At 42.6% G+C, this 25,297-nt stretch overlaps 1 protein-coding gene across 40 annotated transcripts in view; it reads left to right on the top strand.

Moving 5' to 3' along the window:
- The window catches only part of DTNA (dystrobrevin alpha), a 456,419-nt gene extending 432,222 nt beyond the window's left edge, over positions 1 to 24,197 (top strand). For 16 of the 40 annotated variants that reach the window (XM_086372816.1, XM_086372799.1, XM_086372806.1 and 13 more), the window contains 6 exons: positions 7,035 to 7,194; positions 9,060 to 9,149; positions 11,959 to 12,127; positions 14,664 to 14,796; positions 16,734 to 16,782; positions 20,551 to 24,197. In XM_086372816.1, coding sequence (XP_086228942.1) covers positions 7,035 to 7,194; positions 9,060 to 9,149; positions 11,959 to 12,127; positions 14,664 to 14,796; positions 16,734 to 16,751 — 570 coding nt within the window. In that variant the 3' untranslated portion in view covers positions 16,752 to 16,782; positions 20,551 to 24,197. Of the gene's footprint in view, positions 1 to 7,034; positions 7,195 to 9,059; positions 9,150 to 11,958; positions 12,128 to 14,663; positions 14,797 to 16,482; positions 16,856 to 20,550 lie in introns of those variants that run through there. The other 24 variants (XM_086372794.1, XM_086372789.1, XM_086372779.1 and 21 more) reach the window with 3 other exon arrangements.
- The last annotated feature ends 1,100 nt before the right edge of the window (positions 24,198 to 25,297 follow it).

Genomic DNA, 25,297 nt, shown 5'->3' with positions numbered 1-25,297 from the left:
AAACACTTAGATCATGGTAAAGAAAAATGCCATCTCATGGTCCTTTCCTGCAAACAGCCTCTCTTCCTTCCTGTCTCTTACTCAGCATGTGCATAGAAAATAGAAAGAAAGCTCAACTATAACCTTACTCCTCCTAGTGGAGGCAGAGGGTAACACCCTGCAGTCAGTCAGCCTGGCTTTAGCCATTGTCCTTTGGGGACCCTCTCTCTTCCATTTCCAAGGCAACGCATTCTTGAAAGGCTCAGTGGACCAGGACGTTCATAAACAGATGGATGCATAGAGCCAAACCATGGCAGCGTCCATCACTGCGTTACTGCCTGCTTCCCCTCCAGCTCCTCCCCCGCTGAGCCCTCAACAGCTGCAGCATCACTGAATGTCAGCCAGCAGTGGTTATCGCTGCCTAGGTTAAAGACCACTACTGGCAATACCCAGACATGTCAACAATGCATTGTCTAGGTCGGAGGAGTCTTTGCAGTCTTACTCATGTCTTTGCTTATATTCAAGTCTCTTTTCCAAAAGGACCCAAGGCAGCTTACAACTAACTAAAGACATAAACAATGACTTCATAAAATAGAAATAGAAAAATCAAACACTAAAGAAAATGCAAATACGCTTATCTTAAGGGACAGGGGTGTTACTCTGAGCTTTCTAGCAATGAGGCAAAAAAGGGAAAACATAATTGGTAGTTTTATCAGAACAGAAATGTCAGTCCTCAAGGGGCCAAAGTTTCTGTTGGCATAAAATATGAAAAGGAAATTTCACTCAGAGCTTTACCAGAGGAGGAGTGAATAATAAAGCAGACACATGCAGTAGTAGATTTCATGTGGCTGATTCTTATACTGACCTTCAGTCAGAACTAAAGACAGAACCCCATATGTCCCAATCCTGCAGAGGCAGTTCTACAAGGAAATAAACAAATACCATCTGAATTTATAGACTTCTCATAGTATAACATGATCTAAGGAGAGAATTTAGAAGTTTTAGTCTGGCGTCTGCTTCTAAATTCTGTTTTTATTTATGAGCCTTTCCCCTCTGGGGACAGTCTCTTTGTAAAATCAGATTTAAGACACCACACACAACAAATTGTGCTTGATTTAATAACCTCTACTTGCTTTATCATAAGTCTGTGTGGTTCAATGTATTTTATTATACTGGTATATATAATTCCTACTTATACTGTTTCTTGTTCGAGGTAATGCATGAATTTATTCCCCTTGAGGAGAGAACATGAATTTTTTTAAAAAAGAAATAGTGCCTGTAATATAATATGATGATGATTATGGTCTCATAAGCAATAAATTTTTTTACAAACTTGAGTCGAAATTATCCTACCCTCTTTCTTCTTTGTGTATTTTTAAGATTTATTGAAGGAACCATAAAAAGAACACTCATAAAAAGTTTAATAATGAAGGCGGCTGGGATATAATAGCAGTGATGGTATGTTCCCAAGTTTCTAGTATCTTTCCAGTGCCAAAGACCATGACCTGGTCTAAAATCAAGTATCCTGACTTTGAGTTCAGAAAGTAGGATCTCAATAATAATTTTCTTAGAAAGATTACTGGAGTTAGCCCTGAGTTATGGTGGTCTAAGTTCCTTACTCACAGCTCTAAGATCTTGAGTAAGTCAATGAACTTCCTAGCAATTTATCTCAAACATACTGATAATACATGGGTCTCAGGGTTGTTGTAAAGATTCAAAAAGATAATGGATGTAAAAGCACTTTGTAAAATGCTCTGTGCATATCAGATATAAGGATAAATGTATGTATGTATGTGTACACATATACATCAGAATATATAAGCTTTTCTAATTTGACCCACATTTTACACACACACACACACATACACACACATATACTCTTTCTCACATTAGCTAGTGTCTCAGTCAGGGGAAGAAAGTCACACACCATTCCCAGTTCCATCTCCTGCTGTATTCTATTCTCTGTTTACAACTGAATGGCCCAATTCCCTGGGGAAATCATGGTCACTTAGGTTCCTGCCTCTTCCAAACATATTGTGAAATATGCACAGGTCAGAAATAATAGATTTTACCAGCTTAGGTTCACCTTCCATCATTTCCCCTGCTTGTCCTCTCTGGTGGGTAGCCTATGGAGTAGGGAAGTGATCACGAATGAATAGGGATGGGGATGATTCACATCAGAAATAATTGACTGTAATATTAGGACTGAAATCTGTGTTCAAAAACAGACCTCCCCAGCCTCTCTCTCTCTCTCTCTCTCTCTCCTCTCCTCTCCTCTTCTCTCTGTTTCTCTCCTCTTTCTCTTTCTATCTCTCACATTTCTTTTAAATTAGGGATTGTTAACTAATTCTCGAAAAGTAAAAATTGCTTCTCTGTTTAAAAAACCTTACAAAATGATCCTCTAGTTCAGGATAAAGGCTAAGCCCCTTTAATGACGCTGGAGGCCCCCACACCTGGCTCCAGCTCTTTCCGGCTTCATCTGTTCCACTCCTCACAGCAAGCCTGGTGTATCAACCCCACTGGCTACCCCAGCATGTCTGCAGTACCCCTCAGACTCCCCAGGCCTTTCCCTGGTACTCCAAGCCCTGGAATGCTCCTCTGTCTCCCACAGTGCTTCCTCTTTTCTGCCTGGAAATCTCTGCTGTAAGACGCAAGGCATATGGTGTTTCCTGTCTGACCAATCAGAATTAGGCACCTCATCTGCATCCCCACATGAAGCCCTGTGATGATAATCAGGGTGGTTTGGAAGAAAGGATGAGAAAAGGGTTGGATGTCACTAAACAGGCAGCCACATAAAATCAGGCAGGCCTGACTGTGCTGCTTTCTCCACCAAACTTGAGAGGCTGACTTTCGGGGAGTGGGTGACCTGGGTTGGGGAGAGTCCATAGTACCACCTCCCCTTGTCTCTTGACCATCTGCTTGGCCATTCCTCTAGATGGTGCTGGTTCCACAAAGTGACACTGGGCACTTCCCCTGAAGCCTCATTCCTTTCTGGGACAGAGTGGAAACCCAAATCCTTCCTGGAAAAAAATCAGAAAATTTATGGATCTTGTCACACTTTTTAAAAATTGATACAACAGCAGGTTGAGTGGATTCTCAGAGAACGGAGGGTAGAAATGAATTTTTCATTTATTCTCTGGGAAGAGAGCTATTTTAAATTTGCCAAGTATGATGAATTGTTTCCTTTGTCCATAAATCAACTCTCTCCTCAGGAATTTGAAATCTATATATTGATCTGCATGGACCATTGTCCCTTAAGTCTTTGCTCCATTAATCACTGAGTAATTTCCAAGAAAGGATGTTCACAGAGATTATTCACTCTAACTCTTCTAAAGTTGTTACCCAACGGCCATGCCTCATGACCAGGCCAGAGGCCACAGTTCGCTACAGGATACACCTGTGAAAATGAAACTGTACCATATTCACTCTTCTACCCCAAAGCTAAGAGATAACTGCCTTCCCTAGTAGTCCAACAAGAACAGTAGTCAGGAAGGCCTGAGATGGTGTTCCCAGCAGTAAGTCTGAAAGTGAAAGTGTTAGTCACTCTTTGTGATACCATGGACTGTAGCCTGCCAGGCTCCATCCATGGAATTCTCCAGGCAAGAATACTGGAGTGGGTTGCCATTCCCTTCTTCAGGGGATCTTCGTGACCCAAGGATCAAACCCAGGTCTCCTGCATTGCAGGCAGATGCTTTACCATCTGAGCCACCAGCAAAGCCCCTGGTGTCTACTGTCATCGAGTGCTGACAGAGGGAGGTGGGCCCTGATAACCCAGGGAGCCAGGATTCTACCCCCAGGTCTGGGTAAAGGCTGGTCATGACTGGGGAAAAGATGCAGCTGAATCTTTACTTCAGCACCGAATCATCCACCTAATTTCTTCACACAATCAGACTGCTTGTAATTGCACCAATTAGAAATTCATTTAGGAGATAGTAGCTGTTAGTCATTCACACATGGGTGTAATTTAGACTCAGTCAATTGTTTTTCCCTTAACATATAACCACAATCTGTTATTTTTCTCTTAACACAAGTCTACTCATGGGAGTTTTGAAGACAGGAAAGAGGCAGAAAGGGGTAGGGAAAGTTGGCTTTGGAGACATGGTGTTAAGCAGGGAGAGCGGAGGCCAGTGTGGTACCCAAAGGTGGCATGGTGCCCTGTGGTACCCTGTGGCAGCAGCCCCAGGAACATCATATGGTACAGAATCCAGTGGCACAGGTGTGAGCAGGGCTGGCATGCACTACAGCCCCAGTAACATCAGATACTGAAACACAGGCCCACAGCCCCATATCCAAAATCACTGGGTCCAGAGATGCTCCAGAACTCAGAATCTGGTTTTAGAAACTCAATACAGTTCAGATACCACATAAGTAGCCTCATAGCAGTTAGGAAACAACACATGTAGCCCATTGGATTTCACATTTGCAGATAAGAGACGGGGGGCCTGTATTTCTGAACTGATTGATAAACAGCCCAAAGGCTCTTCTGCCACTCTGGCACTCACACTGCTCTCCATGAGCAGTAACTAGAAGGTTCTACTGCATAGCCCAGCAGAAAGCCGTAGACCACTGCTCCAACACACTCTCCAGTGCATCCTTGTCCTGCATCTTCTGAGCCTTTGGGTAGCTCACCCTTTCAACATTAGTGACAGTATGTTTCGAAACAGCAATGGAACCATGTGAAGGTTGGTCCCAGTGCCCACAATCCTGAGAAGTAGCTGTGGTGATGTAGGAAAACCCTGGCCTTGTGGGCTAAAGGCTGGGGGGTCCATTTCATCTCTGTCCTTCACTAGCTCGGAGACCTTGGGTGATTATGACCTCTGAGTCTTGCTAACCTGAAAAATGGGAGTACTCATACCTCAAGTGGTTGTTGAGAGGATTAAGTGAAATAGATGGGATTAAGGTGCTTTCTAGACCATCAATTGCTATTGAGACATAAGCTACTATCATGCCTAGCACTTATTAGTGAGAGAATAAAGCAAACTAAGGCATGCCGATATGCTCTAGAGACTATAAATTGCATACAAGAGTGGAGTTTTATTATTATTATGAACCTCCTATCACGGAAGAGGATGTGGCTTCCAGGGTAGAGAAGGTAACCCACCCTGTGTAGCCAAGAGAAGTCTTCTTCCTTCAACCCCCCTGTCCAGCTTCTCATGGCCAGTCCCTCCTGCCATCTGCATCTGGGTCCTTGGTAAAGAAAACAGATGAGAAGGGGCAAGGAGCCCTGCCAAGGGCCCTGTCTTGGAAAGGATACACAGGAGGGTTGCCAGGGAGAGGCGCCTGACCTCAGGGGAACTGATCAACACCTGTCTCCTTTAGGGACCCTCCACCAGCCATAGGCCATCCAGGCCATCTACAACCCAGGGCAGGCAGAGCACCTGGGCTCAGGCCCCAGCCCAGACCCTCTAGCCCCATTTCCTGGACAATTCTTTTCACCTCTCTGAACCTTGTGGTCCATGACGGCACGTTTAGCATAATGGGGCCTACTTCAGTAGGTCATGGAGAGACACCAGTGGGAATGTATGTGAAAACCTTTTGTACATGGCGAAGCATGACTCAAAAGTGAAGTCACCACCTATTGGTGTGAGATGCAGGGAGGTGTCCAGGTAGCTCATCAGCAGAGGAGTCACCATAATGACCTTGAGCTGCACAAGTTCGCTAGGGTAAACCAGGTCCATCCCGGAGAAGGCTGGGGCAAGGGGCTGCAAAGCATCACCAGCAGGCAAACTTCACTTCTCTGGGCCTCACGGGCCACTCCAAGGTACTGTTGTGAGTGAAAGAGTGGAATCCTCAGCGCCTCAAGCATCACATGAGTTATTTTCTGTTTTGCTTCATTTTAATTCTGGATTTTTCTCAAGTTATAGATTTGACTTTTATGTGTGATGCTGGAGCCCTGGAAAGCTAACAGCATGGCATTTTACAGGATTGATGTTGTGTGTTTTAACTGCAAGCAGCTGAACCCACAGCAAAGACCTAAATGGAATACTCCAGAGCACTGCTCTGGTGGTGCATGTCTGGGGTTTGAATGGGGTGATGATGAATCTCTGGAGCTTGCTGTGAAAGAGTCCTCACTCTCCCTGGCCAGCCCCAGCGGGCTGGAATGCAATTTATGTGAACATCTAATCTGTTGTATATGCACTTCTTACATTTTCATGTTTGTGCTGACTTGACTGCCTTTGTAAACTAATTATTAAAACAGAAAATGATTCCAAGAGACCTCACTGCAGAGCCGAACCTATGAAATTCAAGGTGTGACAAGTCTCAGAATGATTTCCTGCTGAGGGTTGGAGTGAGGAGATGAATGACTTTTAAGTTGTTTTCTCCTTTTTCTTCACTCATTTTTAAATCCCACTGTTCTTACTGCTAGAATATTGCTTTTTCATAGGTGAAGAGAAAGACAATTCCTATAGGAAGCATTACCCCCAAACTGGAAACCAAGATTTCTATGTTTCTCATCCTCATTTGAATCCCTGAATCAGAGCAATTCAACAGTCAACTTTTCCTGTAAAGTAGGGACTAAACAATTTACACCTCATTTGAGTCTTAATTTGAGATTTAATACACACAATATGGCATGACATGATAAGCACTATAAATTATTCTCTGCAGATGATGGCAGGACAGACTGGTTGAAAATTTAGGAAGAGCAATATACCACATCCATCCTAAATAGTCTCCGAGTTTAAATTTTTTCCTAATGTCTTTTTATTCTGTATAGATCTTCTTTCAAGGAGAAAATAAACACCTTGAAATTATCACTGCTTAACAGTAGTTTCATTACGTGGGCAAACATCTCATCTATGACGTAGAACAGTGAACGTGGTACTAATAATCTCCGCTTTCGGTTTGTAACCCAAACTCCAGACTATGTCCGGTCAGGTCCTAAACAGTCTGCGCCTGCAATTCAAGTTGAGCATTGCCATCTCCATGACGTAGAACTTCAGCTCGCTTTGGGATTCCATTGTCACGGTTTTTAACATTTAACAGAGGCACTGGGAAGGGCATTTGGCATCTTCTTGGGGAAAACAAATTAATGGCTTGCCTTGTCTCTCCAGACCCAGGGGGCAGGCTCCCCCCGCTCCTCCCCTAGCCACACCATCAGCAGGCCCATCCCCATGCCGGTGCGGTCCGCGTCCGCCTGCTCCACCCCGACCCCCACGCCTCAGGACTCACTCACGGGGGTAGGGGGAGACGTACAGGAGGCGTTTGCACAAAGTAAGTGGCATTTCTATTATTATCAGTATTACTTTGCTGTGTTCTGCTTTATGTGACCAAAAACAAAGTCGCCAAGGATTGCGTGTTCTACAGTTATCAGAGCCAATACCAAAGATGTTCTAGACTGTTCCGTGGCTTGTGTCAGAGCCAAGCCTGCAAGACCTTTTAGCACCTCCCTACGCTGATCTGTTCATCCCTTCACCATCTTATCTTCTGGCTTCTCTTGCCCTGCCCTGTTTTTTTTAATGAGCCTTTGCTCCTTAAGGGAAAGGAAAAAAAATCTTTCCAACAGTATCCCTAGGAAATTATATGAATGTAATCCATTTGAAAATCCTGCAAGATATTTCCGGCTTTCTTCTTTTTACATGAAAGGAAACTCAAGATTTGAGAGTAAACAAGCCCATCTCTTTAGCACAGAGGCAATCGAAAAGGATGCTTAGTCACCTTCCAGATGCCTTACAGAGTTGACTCATTGCCTCTGTGTCCTGGGGCTGGGAGGCGAGGCCCCCACAGTTCACAGAGGAGGGCAGAGAGTGATTGGAGATGACAAACAGCATTCTCCCACTGCTGCCTCTTCTAGCCATGTATGTACTGCGAGGCTGTTTCTCTTCCTGCCGAAGTTTATCTGTAAGCCACGTATTTGGAATGTTGAGCCTCTTTTTTAAACGTATTATGGACTTAGCCCTCAATTGGGCTCCTTGCCCTGCTCCCAGGCCAGCACACAAATATCCTTTTAACCCTTGCTGTTGTTATTGTTTAGTTGCTCAGTCACGTCCAACTCTTTTGCGACCCCTTGGACTATAGCACAGTAGACTCCCCTGTCCATGGGATTTCCCAGGCAAGAATACAGGAGTGGGTTGCCATTTCCTTCTCCAGGCCATCTTCCCAACCCAGGGATCAAACATAAGTCTCCTGCACTGGCAGGCAGATTCTTTACCACTGAGCCACCAGAGAAGGCCCTGTTTGAACCCTTAGTGTGATGGAAATCTCATAATAATCTTTCTCAACCATAGAGAAATATGGTCTAAGTTCCGAGTCAGGGTATTTGGCATACATCTTCTGCCCATGTATTGGCAGCAGGAGCAAGAATCGTCACGCCTTTTCCACCCTCTGAGGACATTCGGTGCACAGGGTTCTCATTCCCAAGAGGTACCTGAAATAGTCGGGGGAGTTTGGGGAGCCCTGCTGGGAAGTGGAGGCTGAAATGCTGGAGATCAGAATCTGATGCACTTCAGCCACCAGGTAATGGCTACAGCAGTAGCAGCTGCTGGGAAGGCACAGCTCTGGTGGGGAAACCAGACTTTTCATCTATGAGGGCAATACCTAAGTAGGGTGATCACATATGCCGGTTTACCTGCAACCATCCCTGTTTGTGCCAGGTCACCCAGTCATTTTTTTAAGACTTTTTTTTTTTTTTGATGTGGACCATTTTTAAAACTTTGATCAAATTTGTTACAATATTGCTTCTGTTTCGTTTTGGTTTTTTGGTTGTGAGGCATGTGGGACCTTAGATCCCCAACCAGGGATTGAACTCGCACCCCCTACATTGGAAGGCAAAGTCTTAACCACTGGACCACCAGAGAAGTCCTCATTCTTGTTACCAATACCACCCCTTTCACTTGTAAAATTGTCCCAGTTTGAACAATAAATTGTATGAATCCCCATCAGCTGCCATGTCTTCATACATCAAAGGCCATTGCCCTGAACACAAAGTATTTTTTTTCAGGAAATGAACCAAAGCACTTTTGAAAAGAAGTCTTGGAAGTTTTCTTGCTGTAGAATTTCAATGGGAATGATAAACAGCATAAAAATTGGGGGGAAAGGAGAGTATTGAATTTTTTTTTCCGTTATCATTCTTTCCTAAGGCTCAAGAAGAAATTTAAGGAATGACTTACTAGTAGCAGCAGATTCCATCACGAACACCATGTCCTCTCTCGTGAAAGAGTTGAATTCTGGTGAGTCCCTGGTCCCCTCTTATCTGTCTGCTCACTGCAGAAGGACCCATAACTTCTGTTAGGGATCTGCTCATAGAACACTTAGGTGCCATCTTTTTAGCTGAAAACTCTGCATTCTTAAGATGTTTATTGTCTGAGTGAGAAATGTGAGACCATCTTGAGTTTAATAATTAACACTTTATAGGTAAACTTTTAAGAAAGGCCTCTAGAGATTTCAGCATTATCTTTAAACCTTATTTGTTGTTGTTCGGTCTCTAAGTCTTATCCAACTTTCTGCGACCCCATGGACTGTAGCACGCTGGGCTTCTCTGTCATCCACTATCTCCCAGAGTTTGCTCAAATTCATGTCCATTGAATTGGTGATGCTGTCTAACCATCTCATCCTCTGCCCGCCCCCTTCTCTTTTTGCCTTCAATCTTTCCCAACATCAGGGTCTATTCTTAACTTTATTTATTACCCCCAAAATAGTTAATAACTCAGAATTGTATAAAGAAGAAAATAACATTTACTGTAAGCTAAACTACTCTAGTTTAACTATTCATTTAATGTTTAATATTTAGGTTGATTCCAGTTATTTACAATTAGAAACAACTTTGCTGTTTAAAAGAGATCTTCTCATTGTCAAGTAGAAAAAGATTTTTTAAAGATCTATGTGACATTTTGTTGGGATGTTAGATTTTTTAGTACTGTTTACATTTTGCTGATGAAAAGACTATAAATACATGCTTAATGCAGAAAGTTTGAAAAATGCAGAAAAGAATAAAGAAAAATATTAAAATTGACTTGTAAATCCAGAATCCCATGGGTATGCCTGTGGCTGATTCATGTTGATGTATGGCAGAAACCATCATTATATTATAATTACCCTCCAATTAAAAATAACATTTTTTAAAAATCCAGAATTCCAAGGTAGCCACTGTTAAATATATCATGACCCAATGTGACATGATGCTGAAGTTAGTTTATAAGGTCAAATGTCTTATTTACTAATTTAGGCTCTGTTAATTTGGAATGCGTGGCTATTTGAATGAAGCTAAACTGAAATTTGGGCTTCCTAAGTGGCTCAGTGGTAAAGAATCTGCCCACCAATGCGGGAGACAAGGCTTTGATCCCTAGGAGAAGAAGATGCCCTGGAGAAGGAAATGGCAACCTACTCCAGTATTCTTGCCTGGGACGGAGGAGCCTGGTGGGCTATAGTCTATAGGGTCGCAAAAGAGCTGGACATGACTTAGCCGCTAAACAACAACAAACTTAAATTCACCTTTGCAATACCACCAAAGAAAGATCTTCCCAGAAAATATATAGCATAAAATTGCAGTACTCTTTATCCTAATAATACTACAGAGTTTTAGACAATTTAACAGTGTTAATATACAAATAAATATATTGCTAGTTAGGAATACATTTCATCTATTCATGAAAGCCCTACTAGCAATATGACTGTTTTTCAGGACTGTGGTCATGTAGTTGAGATTACAAAAACTGTAAAAATAAAACTTCACCATTAAAAAAAAAATCTGGACTTAAATTTCTGAAAGTCTCTATAATTAGAGTTAAAATAATGAAATGGTAATCTTAACCTAAAATAATAGCAATATAAATTGCTGCTATTATTTTAGGTTAAGATTACCAGATAGGATAAAAATGACAGTAGTTAATATATATATCATGGTTACTGGCATATACCCAGTGCCCTAGCAAATGATGAAGAAAATGAATACATTCTCATTGGGGATGTTTCAAAGTACTATTAGTTTATACTCTTACAGTACTTTGAAATAATAAGTGAATGTAGTGTTTTAGGTTTGTTTATCTTAAGTTAAAGTAGATTTTCCCTAATAGTTGCTCATGGAAACCCCAAACAAGCCTTTTGGCCAACCCAATAATATTAAGCAAAAGTAACAACAGTTTTAAAGAAGAGGGGGAAAAACAGAATGCTTGGAGAATTGTCAGTTATTAAGACAAAAATTCCTTGTAACATTATTGAGATTTAAAAAAGACAATGTGTGTGTGTGTGTGTGTGTGTGTGTGTGTGTGTTAGTTGCTCAGTCGTGTCCAACTCCTTGCAACCCCATGGACTATAGCCCACCAGACTCCTCTGTCCATGGAATTCTCCAAGCAAGAATACTGGAGTGTGTTGCCATTCCCTTCTTCAGGGGATCTTCCTGACCCAGAGATCAAACCCAGATCTCCCACATTTCAGGCAGATTCTTCACCATTTAAGCCACCAGGGAAGCCCAAAAAAAGACAAAACTGTATTCTAAATGGTCTTATGTTTCAGTTCAGTTCCGTCGCTCAGTGGCAACTCTTTGCGACCCCATGGACTGCAGTACGCCAGGCCTCCCTGTCCATCACCAGCTCCTAGAGTTTACTCAAACTCATGTCTATTGAGTCAGTGATCCCATCCAACCATCTCATCCTCTGTCGTCCCCTTCTCCTCCTGCCTTCAATCTTTCCCAGCATCAGGGTCTTTTCAAATGAGTCAGCTCTTCGCATCAGGTGGCCAAAATAGTGGAGTTTCAGCTTCAACATCAGTCCTTCCAATGAATATTCAGGACTGATTTCCTTTAGGATGGACTGGTTGGATCTCCTTGCAGTACAAGGGACTTTCAAGAGTCTTCCTGATTTTATGGTAATTCATGTCAATATCAATTCATTTTGAAAACAAATGAACACTCACTTGACTTGTGTACAGTAGCTGGTCAGTGTTTTACACAGCACAGGTTAATTTATGTTAAGCCTAGCCCTTTATTGGATGATCATAAAAAAATCTAAGATACTCTTTACTTTCTTCAATTGTACCTAATAGAGGTGGGGAGTGAAACTGATAGTAACGTGGATTCTGAATTTGCACGGACTCAGTTTGAAGATCTGGTCCCATCACCAACCTCTGAAAAAGCTTTTCTAGCACAAATCCACGCCCGAAAACCTGGGTACCTTCACAGTGGAGCTACCCCGAGCACCATGCGTGGGGACATGTGAGTATCTTCTGCCTGGGGGGTGTTTTTTTCAGCAACAGAACACTCTGCAGGGAGCATAGGAAAATAAAAACATGGTTGCTTAGTTTTTCATTTTGGAAAGGAATGACACAGTTTCCTTTTCTGCCAGAAAAGGTAGAAGGGTGTGTGTGTGCTAAGTCACTTCAGGCATGTCCCAATCTATGTGACCCTATGGCTTCAGCCCACCAGGCTCCTCTGTCCATGGGATTCTCCAATAAGAGTACTGGAGTGGGTTGCCACGCCCTCCTCCAGGAGATCCTCCTGACCCAGGGATCGAACCCGAGTCTCTTGTGTCTCCTGCATTGGCAGACGGGTTCTTTACCACTAGCACCCCCTGGGAAACCCAGGTAGAAGGGCGCTTCGTTTCAACTTCTCATTGTGACTTTTCCTCCTAACAATTTCCAGAGTATCAGTAACGAAAACCAGCCAGTGCCTGTTGAGATCCTGGCCTGCCCAAGGCACTCAACCAGTTAGATACAAAATAGTGTCAAAAATCACTCCCAGCATCCCAGGACTCATAGACTAGTTCAGAAGATAAATCATCCTGTCTTCTGAATTTACTAGATTCACTCTTAAGGGACCCGGTGATACTAGAGAGGCCTCTATTTAAATTGAGTATAAACATCATCTATGCACTTGTGATTTGAATAACTAAATGTATAAAAATCTCGTTATAAAGAAGTCCAATTTGCTTGACTTGTTGAATATGTATAAATCTGACCTTCAAAAGACATGTTACAAAGATTTTCACCCAATTAGGTTTCTGTAGCTTGACAGGAGCCAGTAGAATCAGTGACATTCCCGACTAGACTGTGACCTTGGATCAGCTCCAAGTAGTCAGGCAGAAAAAGTTAAAGCTGAGAAACAAAGGCAAAGCAAGGACAGAACTGCAGAGCCCAGCTTGGGAGGGAAAAGAATAAAATGAAGAAAGTTAAATAAGTGGGGTTCTGAGAAATGTGGACAAGGGCTCACCCAGAAGCTGGAAAAGGGAGTTGATGAGCAGTTTAAAAAAAAGCTACAGAAGGGTGGTGGGGCTTAACATGAGAAGAACTGCAGACTCGTCTACAAAAATAAACTGTCTGTTTTAAAGCCCCAAAGAAGAAACTAACCAGAGGCCTTTCTGGTGTTTTGACTCTCCATCCAAGGAGTGAGTAAAAAGACCAGTAATAATGGGAAATTATAAATAGACATGGTTTGAAAGCCAGCTGTGAAAAGGCAGAGAGCATAATATCAAAACAAAACAGTTATGATTTTATGTGGCAGGAGGCTGCTGCTTTTAATTGTAGTTCGCTTTCTTGTCCTTCCCTCTATAATTTAGAATTATTTAATTTGTTTGTTATTCAGACTGGAGAACTGTGATCAGTTCAGTCTGGTAAATAATGTATCTATGTGATTTTTTATAATTGAGCATCTACATAGTGGTGACCTAAAACTTTCTTGATCCACTCGCAAGATCCAAGACTGTAGCTAAAGCCACCCGATCTGCTGTTCCTGGCAGGCTGGTGGCAGGACAGACTACCAACAGGGCTGTGGGGGTTGGGAAGGGAAAGTTTACAGAGGCCTTGCAGACCTATTTAGGCTGGCCCCAAACCTCTAAAAATAACAAGAACATGCCGTACAGATATAAATAAACATGAACATTGGCATTTATGTTCCAACCCAGAAACTTCTACTTGACCACTCTTTTTCATTTTAGGGGATATTTTAATATCTGTACTATCTAAGCATGTACTGTGTTTTAGCCCAAGCATATTTTAGTCATATGATTTAGGTAGTGAATTTATATTCAGTCCCAGGAAGAACTTTATGTATACTTGGGTGAATAGATGGAGAGTCACACATTAGTGAATGAGATCATTTTTATCCATTTGTTTCATGGTGGAATTGGACAATTTAAATGGATTTCTTAAAGTCAGAGATAGTATACATCTTTAAGATCAAGAGCTGTGGGTTAGAATAGTAGTCTCCCTGACATTGATTGGCTGATACTCTGAGCCTTGATTCTACCATAAAAATACAGCACATGAGTGCATGGGCCTATATACATGCAGAACACAAAGAGCATTAAATGACAAACAAATATTCTTAGACATTATTTCACTAGAGGGCTCACTTTCCTTATAGAAAGTGTTTTTGAACTCCATTTTTTTAAGCCCCCAAATTGGGAAAACTGTATCCTCTCAAAAGATAAGCCTGCCTTTTTTTTAAGAATGGCAAACATTTAAAGGACAACTCATTCCAGGAAACTCTAGGAAAACAGGTGACAACGATCACCAGACTACCCTAGAAAAACTGCCTATGAGAACACCTTGATCATATATTTCTCCAAACTTCCAAAGCGTCTTTCAAGTTTTTTTCATCATGTCAAAGAAAATCCTAAATTGAAGTAAATCGAAGCAAAGAAGTGAATTAGAGACAAAATAAATGTGTGCCCAGAACAGCAGGTAATACAGGGGTTCCACTCATATTTGCCTTTTAAGATTTGCTCCAAAACGCCCTTTGTGGTTGACTCCAGGGTTACAGAAGATGGGGACCCCTACGTGCGGCCAGAGGATGAGAACTATGAAGATGACTCTGTCCGGCAGCTGGAGAATGAGCTGAAGATGGAGGAATACCTAAAACAGAAGCTACAGGACGAAGCCTATCAGGTACCGAGACCCCACCCCACACCACCCACCACTTCAGCCCCTGCCCCTCGGTGGCTGGATCTTTCACGTTATTCCAAAACTTGGTGCCTTCTCCTTCCTTCCACCCTCCCTTTCTGGAATATTCTGACAGTACTCCTCAGCCCATGAATTCTAAGACAGGGAAAGGTTTAATGCTTCTTATAGCTGTCACTCATCAAGTATTTCTATAAATTCTGAGCTGGAAAATGAAAAGAGGCCTTCCATGGTGATAATATAGTTCATGACCCTCCAAGATGATTAGGAAAGCACTTTTTAAGAAAAGATACAGCTGGCTGTCCATGTCAGGAGATTCAGAATCTGTGGATACTGAGGCTCAACTGGAGGGGACTTTGAGTATCCATGGATGCTGGCATCTGCAGGATGGGGGTATCCTGGAACCAGTCCCCCATAAATACTCTGGGATTCTATGCCCTTGGGTGGGCCACAGGGCACAAGGAAATTGACTAAGCATAAGTATACCTCTGTTCTTGAATCACTTGTCCTCAACTTCCCTCCCTGCCTGCCTCGTATCAAATGTTAAGAAGTCAAAGAGTGACAAGCCTCAGCTAGAAATGCTGGGGGAAATGTAGGCCCCCATTCAGCAGGGTGTGGTTGGACAGACTGTCATATATCCTGGATAGCATGATAATCCATCTGAGAATTCACCTGACATAACACACGCAATGGGGAATAATATTATCCTTACGGGGATGCATTTTCCCATGGAGATTGTTCTACTCCCCTGTCTATTTACCTGGTACGTTTCCCCTCCCTCCATCTTGCCGGGGTTCTGGGAGGACAGGGGTATTTGGATGGTTGAGACCTACTGCCCCCCACCAGGCCCCAGTGGGTTATTTTTATCAGGTCAGGCTTTCTGTCCAATATCCAGATACGTTTTTTCCACCATCTTTGGAGCAGTAGTTCTCTCTTACTCTGTTATTGGAAGAAAGAATAGCAGATAAAATAAGTTATCTACTACTCATACATCTGTAGATTGCTTGGAAATATTTTCCCAAGAAGAACAGAGCAAGAGGGAAGCCTACTAACCCCATCTTGACAATATAAAACAGAAGTTTTGCCTCTGGAATGTTCCAAAACAGTTGTGTTTCAGAATAACTTCAGAGTGTAGGCCTAGATAAACAAAGAGGGACCAGATATGTAAAGCCGTATTTGAATCCTGCATAATCAGACCTGCCCCAAGTGTACACCAGGGAGAACGTTTTTCTTCGCAACTTCTATGGCCTGTCCACAGGAGGAAATTTGCCCGGATGAAGCCCCAGGGTGTCTCTGGGAACTCTGAGGGGTGGCATTCCTACGTATATCTCCTTTTGGCCCTGCTGCACAGAAGGAGAGAGAGAGGTGGTTAAATAATCGATATTCTGGTTCATGCTGTTAGAGGCGCCTATTAGACCTCCCTCTGGGAGCCCACATTAGTTTCTGGATTTTGGTGACAACCATAACTGAAATTCTAATTTTTTTTTTAAGAAAAGGAGTCATTTCATATAAGGTATTAGATTTTTATTTATTTCAGTGAACTAGAGATTTAACCTGATACAAGCAAAATGAAAGGAAATTCTATTAACAGCATCAGCTTCCATTGGAGTTCCTGCCATCTGGTAGATTTTAAGCTCCTTCTCTCTCTGTCTTGCCTTTCCTCACTACAACCAGTGACTTCAAAGAAAAGACAAAGAAAAGGACGAAGAGATTGTAATGGGTATGCCCTGGAGAAGGTTGAAGTGGTTTTTCCTTGACTGCTCTATGAGCTGTTGGATGGGTCAGAAAGTTACTTGCGTTCCCTGCATTCTCTCTGTCTGTCTATCTATCTTTCTGCATGGCTTCCAACCAAATAATTCACCAGCTTGACTGCATCACAGACTTGACATGTCACCTTTCTTGTTTGTGTCCTTTGTCACCCGCAGGTCAGCTTGCAAGGTTGAATGCAATAGCCTTTTATCACTCTCCTCTCAAGTAAGTATCCACTTATTTAGGAGGAAAGGTGGTCACTGTACCCTGGATTCTGATCACTTGTAACCTACATGCACAAGCACTATCTCTTGGGGTTTTTCTATGGTAAACTATCCTCTTCCCCTGCTGATAGCAAAGAATCATCCTGGGCCATGAAACATATCGCTCTAGTCCAGTGGCGATTTGGCAGACAACCTTGGGAGTTCACTTTTTACTCTATGAATTAGGAAAACTGGCAGAGGAATTTCTATAACCCAAAGGTGCCCCAGAAATGTGCAGCTATAAAGCCAATTTGCTGATCCATAACTGCATCCAAGGTTTCAACCTCTCTGGCACTTGAGAGAGAAAAATGCAAGCTTGCTCAGCACTTGCAGAAATGAGTCAGCTCCTTAGTCCTGCTGTACTTAGGCCCCAAAAGATCAAAGTGTGCACCTTAACCAGTGAAATCAAGAACATGAATCACTAAAGAAAACAAGAGAAGCAAAGCACAGAGGGAAGCTTCCACAGCCTTACGCTTTTGGAACAGCTAATTCACACCCATCATGGAATTCAGCAAGATATAAATTGATTTAAAATACCTTTTCTGTGGCTTGTGATCCCCCACCTTCAGAGATTTACCTAAATACATGGGAAATTCTCAGTAGCTTTTTTTTTTTTTCTAATTTAAAGAGACTAGCATTTGATTGGCAAGGACCACTTGACTATAGTGGTCTGAAGCTTAGGATCTGGACTCTAACAGACTGATTTCAAAAATGAGTTCCCTAAAATCCTAGCAGCATAATCCTTAAAAACTTGCTTAGACTTCCATGAGCCTCTGTTCCCACTGTACAATATGTATCAGAATACCTACCTCATAGAGGAGTTGTGCTCCCTGGGATACACCAAGTTACAGCTTAACCTAGTGGCAGACACACTATCATTTCATCCTGAGCATACACATACATGCCTAGCCCTCTGCTCAGTGCTTTAGAAGCAGTTCAGTCCCTGGGAGTGACAATGATTATTATGTGAGTGTATGAGAACCCCCAAGACTCAAAACTAGCTTTCTCTCTCTACTTAGGTGAATAAGGTTGGGATTCAGCTTTGTGCTACGTTTGACACACCTTCAGCTACACTGTCCCATGAATCTGATGGAGCTCTGGCTCCAGCTCATGGCCATTTAGATGTCCCACATTACAATTCAAAGCTAATACACCTCTCATAGCCATGACTGCATAAGACTTGTAACTATTTTAGTTATTCAGTCTATTCCCACCCATGGAATCTCATAAGTCTACAGTACAGTTGAGAGGAAACTCAACCTGGCTGCTAAGTTGAAAAAGGAATATATGTCTTCTAAATGATATATCAATTAGTAATGAATATATTCTAGCTGAAACACTGCTGACCTCCTGTCTCAGTCCTCAGGTTAAGATGAAGCAAGTAAAAATCAAGGTGTAATTGTTATTATGAAATATATTTTTTGAGCTGTGAGGCCCTTTGGGTATAAAAGGAAAGATCTTATTGAGCACATTTTAGTCTGTCTCCCTTGGACTTGAGACTACTGCACCACGAGTTCTCCTGATTCATCATGACTATAGTGAAAAAGTTCCCAAGAGCAATTTCTGAAAATATTCACTCCAGTTACTTTCCTAGAGGAGCAAGACGTTTCCTTTCATAGCATTTTCTTTCTCTGAACTCTAGCAATTTGATCATTTTTGTTATGCACATTATTTAAACATCAGTAGGTAGTTCTTGGAGAAGGCAATGGCACCCCACTCCGGTACTTTTGCCTAGAAAATCCCATGGACGGAGGAGCCTGGTGGACTGCAGTCCATGGGGTTGCGAAGAGTTGGACACGACTGAGCAACTTCACTTTCACTTTTCACTTTCATGCATTGGAGAAGGAAATGGCAACCCACTCCAGTGTTCTTGCCTGGAGAATCCCAGGGACGGGGAAGCCTGGTGGGCTGCCGTCTATGGGGTCGCACAGAGTTGGACACGACTGAAGCGACTTAGCAGCAGCAGCAGCAGCAGGTAGTTCTTATAAAGATATACTTCTTTAAAAAGCCTAATAAAATGCCTTTGACATTTTTTATTTAGTTGCTAAGTCATGTCCAATTCTTTTGCCACCCATGGACTATAGCCTGCCAGGCTCCTCTGTCCATGAGATTTCTCAGGCAAAGATACTGGAGTGGGTTGCCATTTCCTTCTCCAGGGGATCTTCCAAACCCTGGGATCAAACCCATGTCTCCTGTGTTGGCAGGTAGATTCTTTACTACTGAGCCACAATAGAAGCCCCAGCCCTGGACATAAACCAAGATAAAAAGCAGTATTTGGTTCTTGTCCATAAATGCCAAAGATTTTAATCTTCTGTTTCAAATTTTATTTCCAATAAAACTTAAAACAGTTGTGACCTCTGCTACTTACCGCATCCTTACCTACCTAGATGGCCTTCCACAGGATTCTAAATATAAACCAGTCTGTCACCAAATCACCAAGTCAGACAAAATTAATTTAAGATCTGGAACACTGCAGGAACTAGTAGCTTTTCATCCTTGCAGCTAGTTCTACCCTACTATAATTTTTCTTGATGAAACCAAGAAAGACAGCTGAAATTGTAGAACAGTTATCTGTTGAAATCTATTCACTTGAACTTTCTGGCTATACTGCAAGACCAGAAATTATCCCAAAATATATGCATCTCTTTGGCAAGGGTCTGAAAGTCGATTTCATCAGCTCAAAGTCAATTAGGCATCCATGAAGCAGAGTCCTACATGCTGCTGCTGCTAAGTCGCTTCAGTCGTGTCCGACTCTGTGCGACCCCATAGACGGCAGCCCACCAGACTTCCCCATCCTTGGGATTCTCCAGGCAAGAACACTGGAGTGGGTTGCCATTTCCTCCTCCAATGCATGAAAGTGAAAAGTGAAAGAGAAGTCGCTCAGTCATGTCTGACTCGTAGCGACCCCATGGACTGCAGCCTAGCAGGCTCCTCCATCCATGGGATTCTCCAGGCAAGAGTACTGGAGTGGGGTGCCATTGCCTTCTCCAGAGCCCTACATGACTTAGGGGCAAAAGGTGAAACACCAGAAACATGGAAGACCCATCCTCTGCTCAAGAAAATCCTTAGGCCTCTTTGAAGATAAATATGCACTTACCAACACATTAACAAAAGTTATCAAGAGAAATCTGTTTTATTGCTTTTCAGCTAGCCACGTGGGAAGAAACGGTACACATAAAGCTTAGCACCCGAATTAGAGTCCACCGAGGTTCCGTTTTGGCCCATCAAATCTTAGGTTGGTCCCTTTTCCATCCCTCTGGCCACATGGTACTCCACTCACCTTGGCCAGCCACATCCTAACTTCAGAAATTGGAGGATGGAAGATCAAAGGTGGATTTTTTTTTTTAATTAGTATGGCAAAAACAAAAACAAAACTAGTATGGCATTCTGATGGTGAGTCAGTGTTTTCATGTCCTTGTCCAAAGGACAACACAGATATTTCTGTTTATGGTGCTTGAACCTTCCAGATGCCTTAGGTGCCCACTAGGCAGGAGTCTCAGCATGGAGGATTCTTGTCCTCTCTTCTATCAGAAGGTGCAGTATCCCAGTGTCCCAAGACGGTCATTCCTGATTGTCAGGGGAAGAAAGGACTGTGTGTGTGTGTGTGTGTGTGTGTGTGTGTGTGTGTGTGTTTCGGGGTGGGGGGAAGGGAGGATTCTAAGCTTCATAACTCTAATTTAGAGAACAGTTTCCATCTTTAAAAAAGAAATTACACATTGCTTATTCCCAGGCAAGCTATAGTCAGACAGATGCAAGTAACAGGAGAGCTGGTGATGAAGGACAGAGCTGCACCCCCAGAGGAGAAGACGGCAGCCTGGCAGCAGCCTCAGCTCATGGAAGAGAGGACCCACCACATGCAGCTGCTCCCGACAGACCCCCGCCCCCTAAAGACTGTGTTCTGCCGACTGTAGTGCAGCTAACTTTTTGTTCTAAGTTTTGTAGTTCATAGACGTGTGTTTTGAGAAGGAAAAAAAAAAAATAAGACTTCTGTTCAAAGCTAACTTATCAGCTACATCTTCTGTAACATGGCTCATCCCTCGAAATGAAAACACAGGCTGAAATCCCATGCTGCTGTTACTCGCAATGGCAGTATTAACAAGCATCTTACCTTTGCACATGATATTGAACCTGGTCAGTTTACAACGACATTACTAATACTGTTTATAGCTAGGAGTTTCATTTCTGAATTCTCTGAGATTTTAGCAAACCAGTTGATTATATACACTGTACATTTTTTTTTCCACAGCAACTGGAAAAAAAACAACCACTTGCAGTTATTCACTGAGCCCGAAGGATTTGGTTCCTGAGGGTACAGACTCAGAGCCCCAAAGCCAAGAAGGGTCCTTGGCCTGCATGGTCTGCACTTGTCTCCAAGTCTCTGAAAGCAGAGGCTTGAACCAAACCCATCAGGAGAATCCAATCTCTGTGGCTTCTTTCCAACTTGGGGTTGTTTTCTTTCAAGATACTCTTAACCAATCAGCCATAGAATTTAGTGTAAATATTTTTTTTTCAAATAGAGATCATATTCCCAAAAAAAAGGCAACATTCAAATTATATAGAATCTAGTTTTTAAAATCAGCACAGATCTTCTTAAAAACTGTGAACTCTGTTTTGAAATACTCGTTACTAAAGCTGTTTATAAACCACAGGTGCCATACGATCCCCCCAGTGGACTCAAGTTATCTCTGCTCTTCCACGGCTGGTTCCTTTCGGTTTAGCTTTAGGGAGCATGTTTCTAACAGCACCGCTCATCCACCGGTTCCCCATCAGGTCGTTTGGAGGCCTTTCAGCTTTAAATGTACAGGCTTAAAGTGCGCTTGCAAACGTTCGCTCTCCTTTTCTTTCTGAATGTGTTTTGCCTTAGCTGGCTCCCTGGTGTTCTGCATGCAGCCTCCTGTGGTCACGTGAGAGGAAACAGGCTTTCCTAAGTGGAGCTGGGATCTTGCACTCCGTGAAAAGCTGATGTGCAAAAGAACTGTCAAGGAAGGGAGAATGAATGACTCTGTTGATGGTCCTTTCTGAGGGCCCTCTTTGGGGAGCACCAAAGACCTCCCTTAGGGATTCTGGGGAAATGAAAAAAAAAAAAATCTTCTACTTGTTTCAAGATTTGATGAAATAAAAATCCTGCAACATAGTAGATACATTATCCTTAAATTGGCAGCTTCTCTGGATTCCTGTTTCTCATTTAAAAGAAAGAAGAGAACATCATTCTAGAACAGTGGTTCTTGAAATGTGGTCCCCGGACCAGCAGGGCCAGCATTACCTGGGGAGTTTATTAGAAATGTAGATTCTTAGGCCCTAACCCCAGCCCTACTGAATCAGAAATTCTGGGGTTGGGGCCCCGTCATCTGTGTTTGAACTTGCCAGGTGATTCTGATGCATGCAGAAGCTGAAGAACCACTGCTTTAGAAGAAAGTTGTGTAATAAAATCTCTGAAAAGGCCTTACTCAGAATAAGCAAGAAAGGTTCTGAGTCATCCTCAAAGTTTGAGCGATTCAATTTTGCTTCCAGGGTTGGCAGAAGCTTTCTCCCACCCCACAGAGTTGGTAGTTGGTGGGTCCCCTGCTGAGAAGTGACATCCCAACTTCTTCCTTCTTCCTTTCCAGAGGGCTCTCAGATGCGCCCATCTCTGAGTTGGGTCAGACACCACCTCCTTGACTGCCCTCAGGAACAAAATCGCTTGCCTTGGGGTTAGTAAAGCTCTCAGTTGGCATTAGCAAGGAGCACATTCTGCCCCTTGATGTACTTAGTCATTTTTCCCTGGAGAGCCAGCCTGACAAATGCCCCTGAGAACAGGCTGACACCAAAGGGACACAACTGCACGGTTCTCAGATTTCTTTGCACAGAGGGATGTTATTGCAGGTTTTGTTGGTGTGTCTTAATGTTCATCTCCTTCCCTCTGCCCATCCTCTGTGAACCCATACCTCTCTAGATGGAGCAGGTGGCCACTGGTGCCTCATACTCAGTACTTAAAACCACTACATCCCAGCTACCTACATAACTGTCGGCTCTGAATCATAGCTGGGCAGTTTTCAGTCTCAGAACCCTGACCCTGCAGGTGGCGTTCAGCCACTACCTGGACCGAGCTGACAGATGTTATCATTTTGTGTTTCTGCATCATAATGTTTGTCTAAGGTTTGGACTGTTCTGTGGGTAACCTTCCCTCATCATAGTGTTCGTTGCCAATTCCATCACATGGTTGTCGATCCCATCGTACGAAGTCATTGCAAGGACTCTGGAAACTGCTGCCAATGACCGATTCCTGACTAACCAGCCACCTTTTCTTTCTCTTAGCTCCACATCAGCCCTGAGACCAGACTCAAGCACCCCTGTCCTGTAAACGAGACAAAATGGCGTGCGTTATTTTGGGTTTTCGTGTTTTTGGGCGGGTTTCTTTCCTTGGCTCTCCAAATCTACTTTTGGGGCCTGTTCTAAGTGCAAACCCAGCAGGTGTCACCTGTCCTGTCCATTAGGTACAGTTCTGTCTGGCGAGGGTTGTTTCTTTCTTGTTCCACGAAGAATTGCACATCCATCTCCATTAGAGGTGATGCCCTATTAATGAGCACTGGTCTAACACAGCCAACCCTCCCCCACGGCACCATGTGAACGGAGGGAGGGAGGAGGGTGAAATCTACTGTAGGGGATTCAGGAATCAGTTGTGGTTGGTCAGGACGGAAGTCGGGGTAAATGTGGTTGGTCAGAGGGAGATGTGCTGGAGATTGTGAAAAATGGATTCTCGAGTGATCTGCTATAAGACAGGGAAGGTTCATTTGTAAGTAGTAATGTGAACTGAACTACATAAGAGTGTGGCCTTTGTTGTGATATACTATGTATTTTCTTATATGCATGAGCCAAACTGTTGCATCATAATTTAGCACTGATGTCTGCTTTTATTTTGATCATCTTTGTCCACCCTCGTTAGTTCTTGGCTGTTAACTGTAGGTAGACGTTGTAGATCCAGCAGCCTTTGGTTGCTGCAGTCACCTTGGTTCGATTCCGCACAAACAACTCCATGTCCTCAGAAGAAAGGGCATTTTTACCTTTGAACCAAAAAGAAGGGAAAAATAAAAATCAGAGGTGTCATATCCTGAGGCTAATTAACTCTAAGACATTTTTAATTATGACTACTGTAATTTGACGCCATTTGAAGTAACCAATTCAGAGACACTAAAGATGTCACAACATTCATGGGTATGTAACAAAACTACTATTGTATGGGTTTTTTGTATTGCTGTTAAGTATTGTTTTGTGTGTATGTGTGTGTGTTGGAACCTCCTGGGGACATGTTATATTTTGAAGTGATTAAACTATTTAATTGTGTGTCTATATTTTGGAATGGAATTATTTCTTCATTAAAAAATGTTTTTAAAAACACTATATCTTGTGTATTTTGTTCTTTTGTTTAAATGAATGTTTCCTAAAACAACATGAGGTTAGTCTAAGAAAGACAAGTCAGTGTTTGGAGTGTGAAGCTTGGACTTTTTGCTGATTGAGGATCAAGCAATTGAGGTCAAATATTTCACCTTTTCCTGCCTTTGAGGATGCAGTCTTTTTAAAAATGAGATACTATTCTGCTGCTCATGGAAAGCCTTGTTATGATTAAGATCAAAAATCCATACTCCCTCTCCTTTTTTCTCTTCCTCTTCTTTCTTTTCTTCCCCAAATTCCAAATGTTGGGAAAAAATAACTAACATTTGTGTAATCCTTTACAACTTTCAAAAACCCTGTTTCATTTACATTTGATCCTCACGTTAGTCATCCAGATGTATAACTTACGGTGCTGCCTTTGTTCTGAAAAAATCTGCAGACCAGGCTGAGATGAGAAGTAGACTAGGCATGCCATCAAACAAGAAACAGAGGGCAAAAACACAAGAAATTTCCCACTTCTGAGAAGATGGTGCGTTTTTCAGAGGAGTTGCAGGAATTTCTCCCTGTATCCAGGGCTATGGAGCCTTCACCTCACTCCCAGTAGATCTTGCATCAGACGAGACCAAGATTCATCTAAGGACTTGTGCTCTCAATTCCTTGGCATTGGTTTAATTTCTACTGCTGTCTTCTGATTGCCCTAGCAACACATATTAAACTTTGCAAATTATGTGTTCTAAATATTATCTGAGCAAGTAAAGAAAAACTGGGAGGCACTGGAAAGATGAAAAAGAGAATTTTCAATTTTTTTTTTCTAAGATGTCAGATCCTGACGCAAGACTGTGATGTACACCAAGAATCACCATTGCCCAAAATGTTCCCCTAAGATTTCATTGGCATAGTCAGGAGTAGTGGGGCAGGTCTGGTCGTCAAACATTGGAGAAGCCTGGGGCAAGAGCTTTTTCCCCTGGTTCATAGCCAACTTGGGAACAATGATCCTCTGAAATACAAAATCCTTTATAGTCTTTTTTTAAAATGCTGCTTTGAGGGGAGGTTAGTATGAGAAAAGAGTAATATTTCCCCCTATTGCAAAGAGATCCAAGATGCTTATT

The sequence above is a fragment of the Bos grunniens genome, chromosome 24 (assembly GCF_055505025.1).
Source record: "Bos grunniens cultivar Pamir isolate PY7600 chromosome 24, Bosgru_T2T1.0, whole genome shotgun sequence".
Taxonomy (NCBI): Eukaryota; Metazoa; Chordata; class Mammalia; order Artiodactyla; family Bovidae; genus Bos; species Bos grunniens.
Note: the sequence above shows the minus strand (reverse complement) of the source record. Positions and strands in the feature narration are given on the sequence as shown.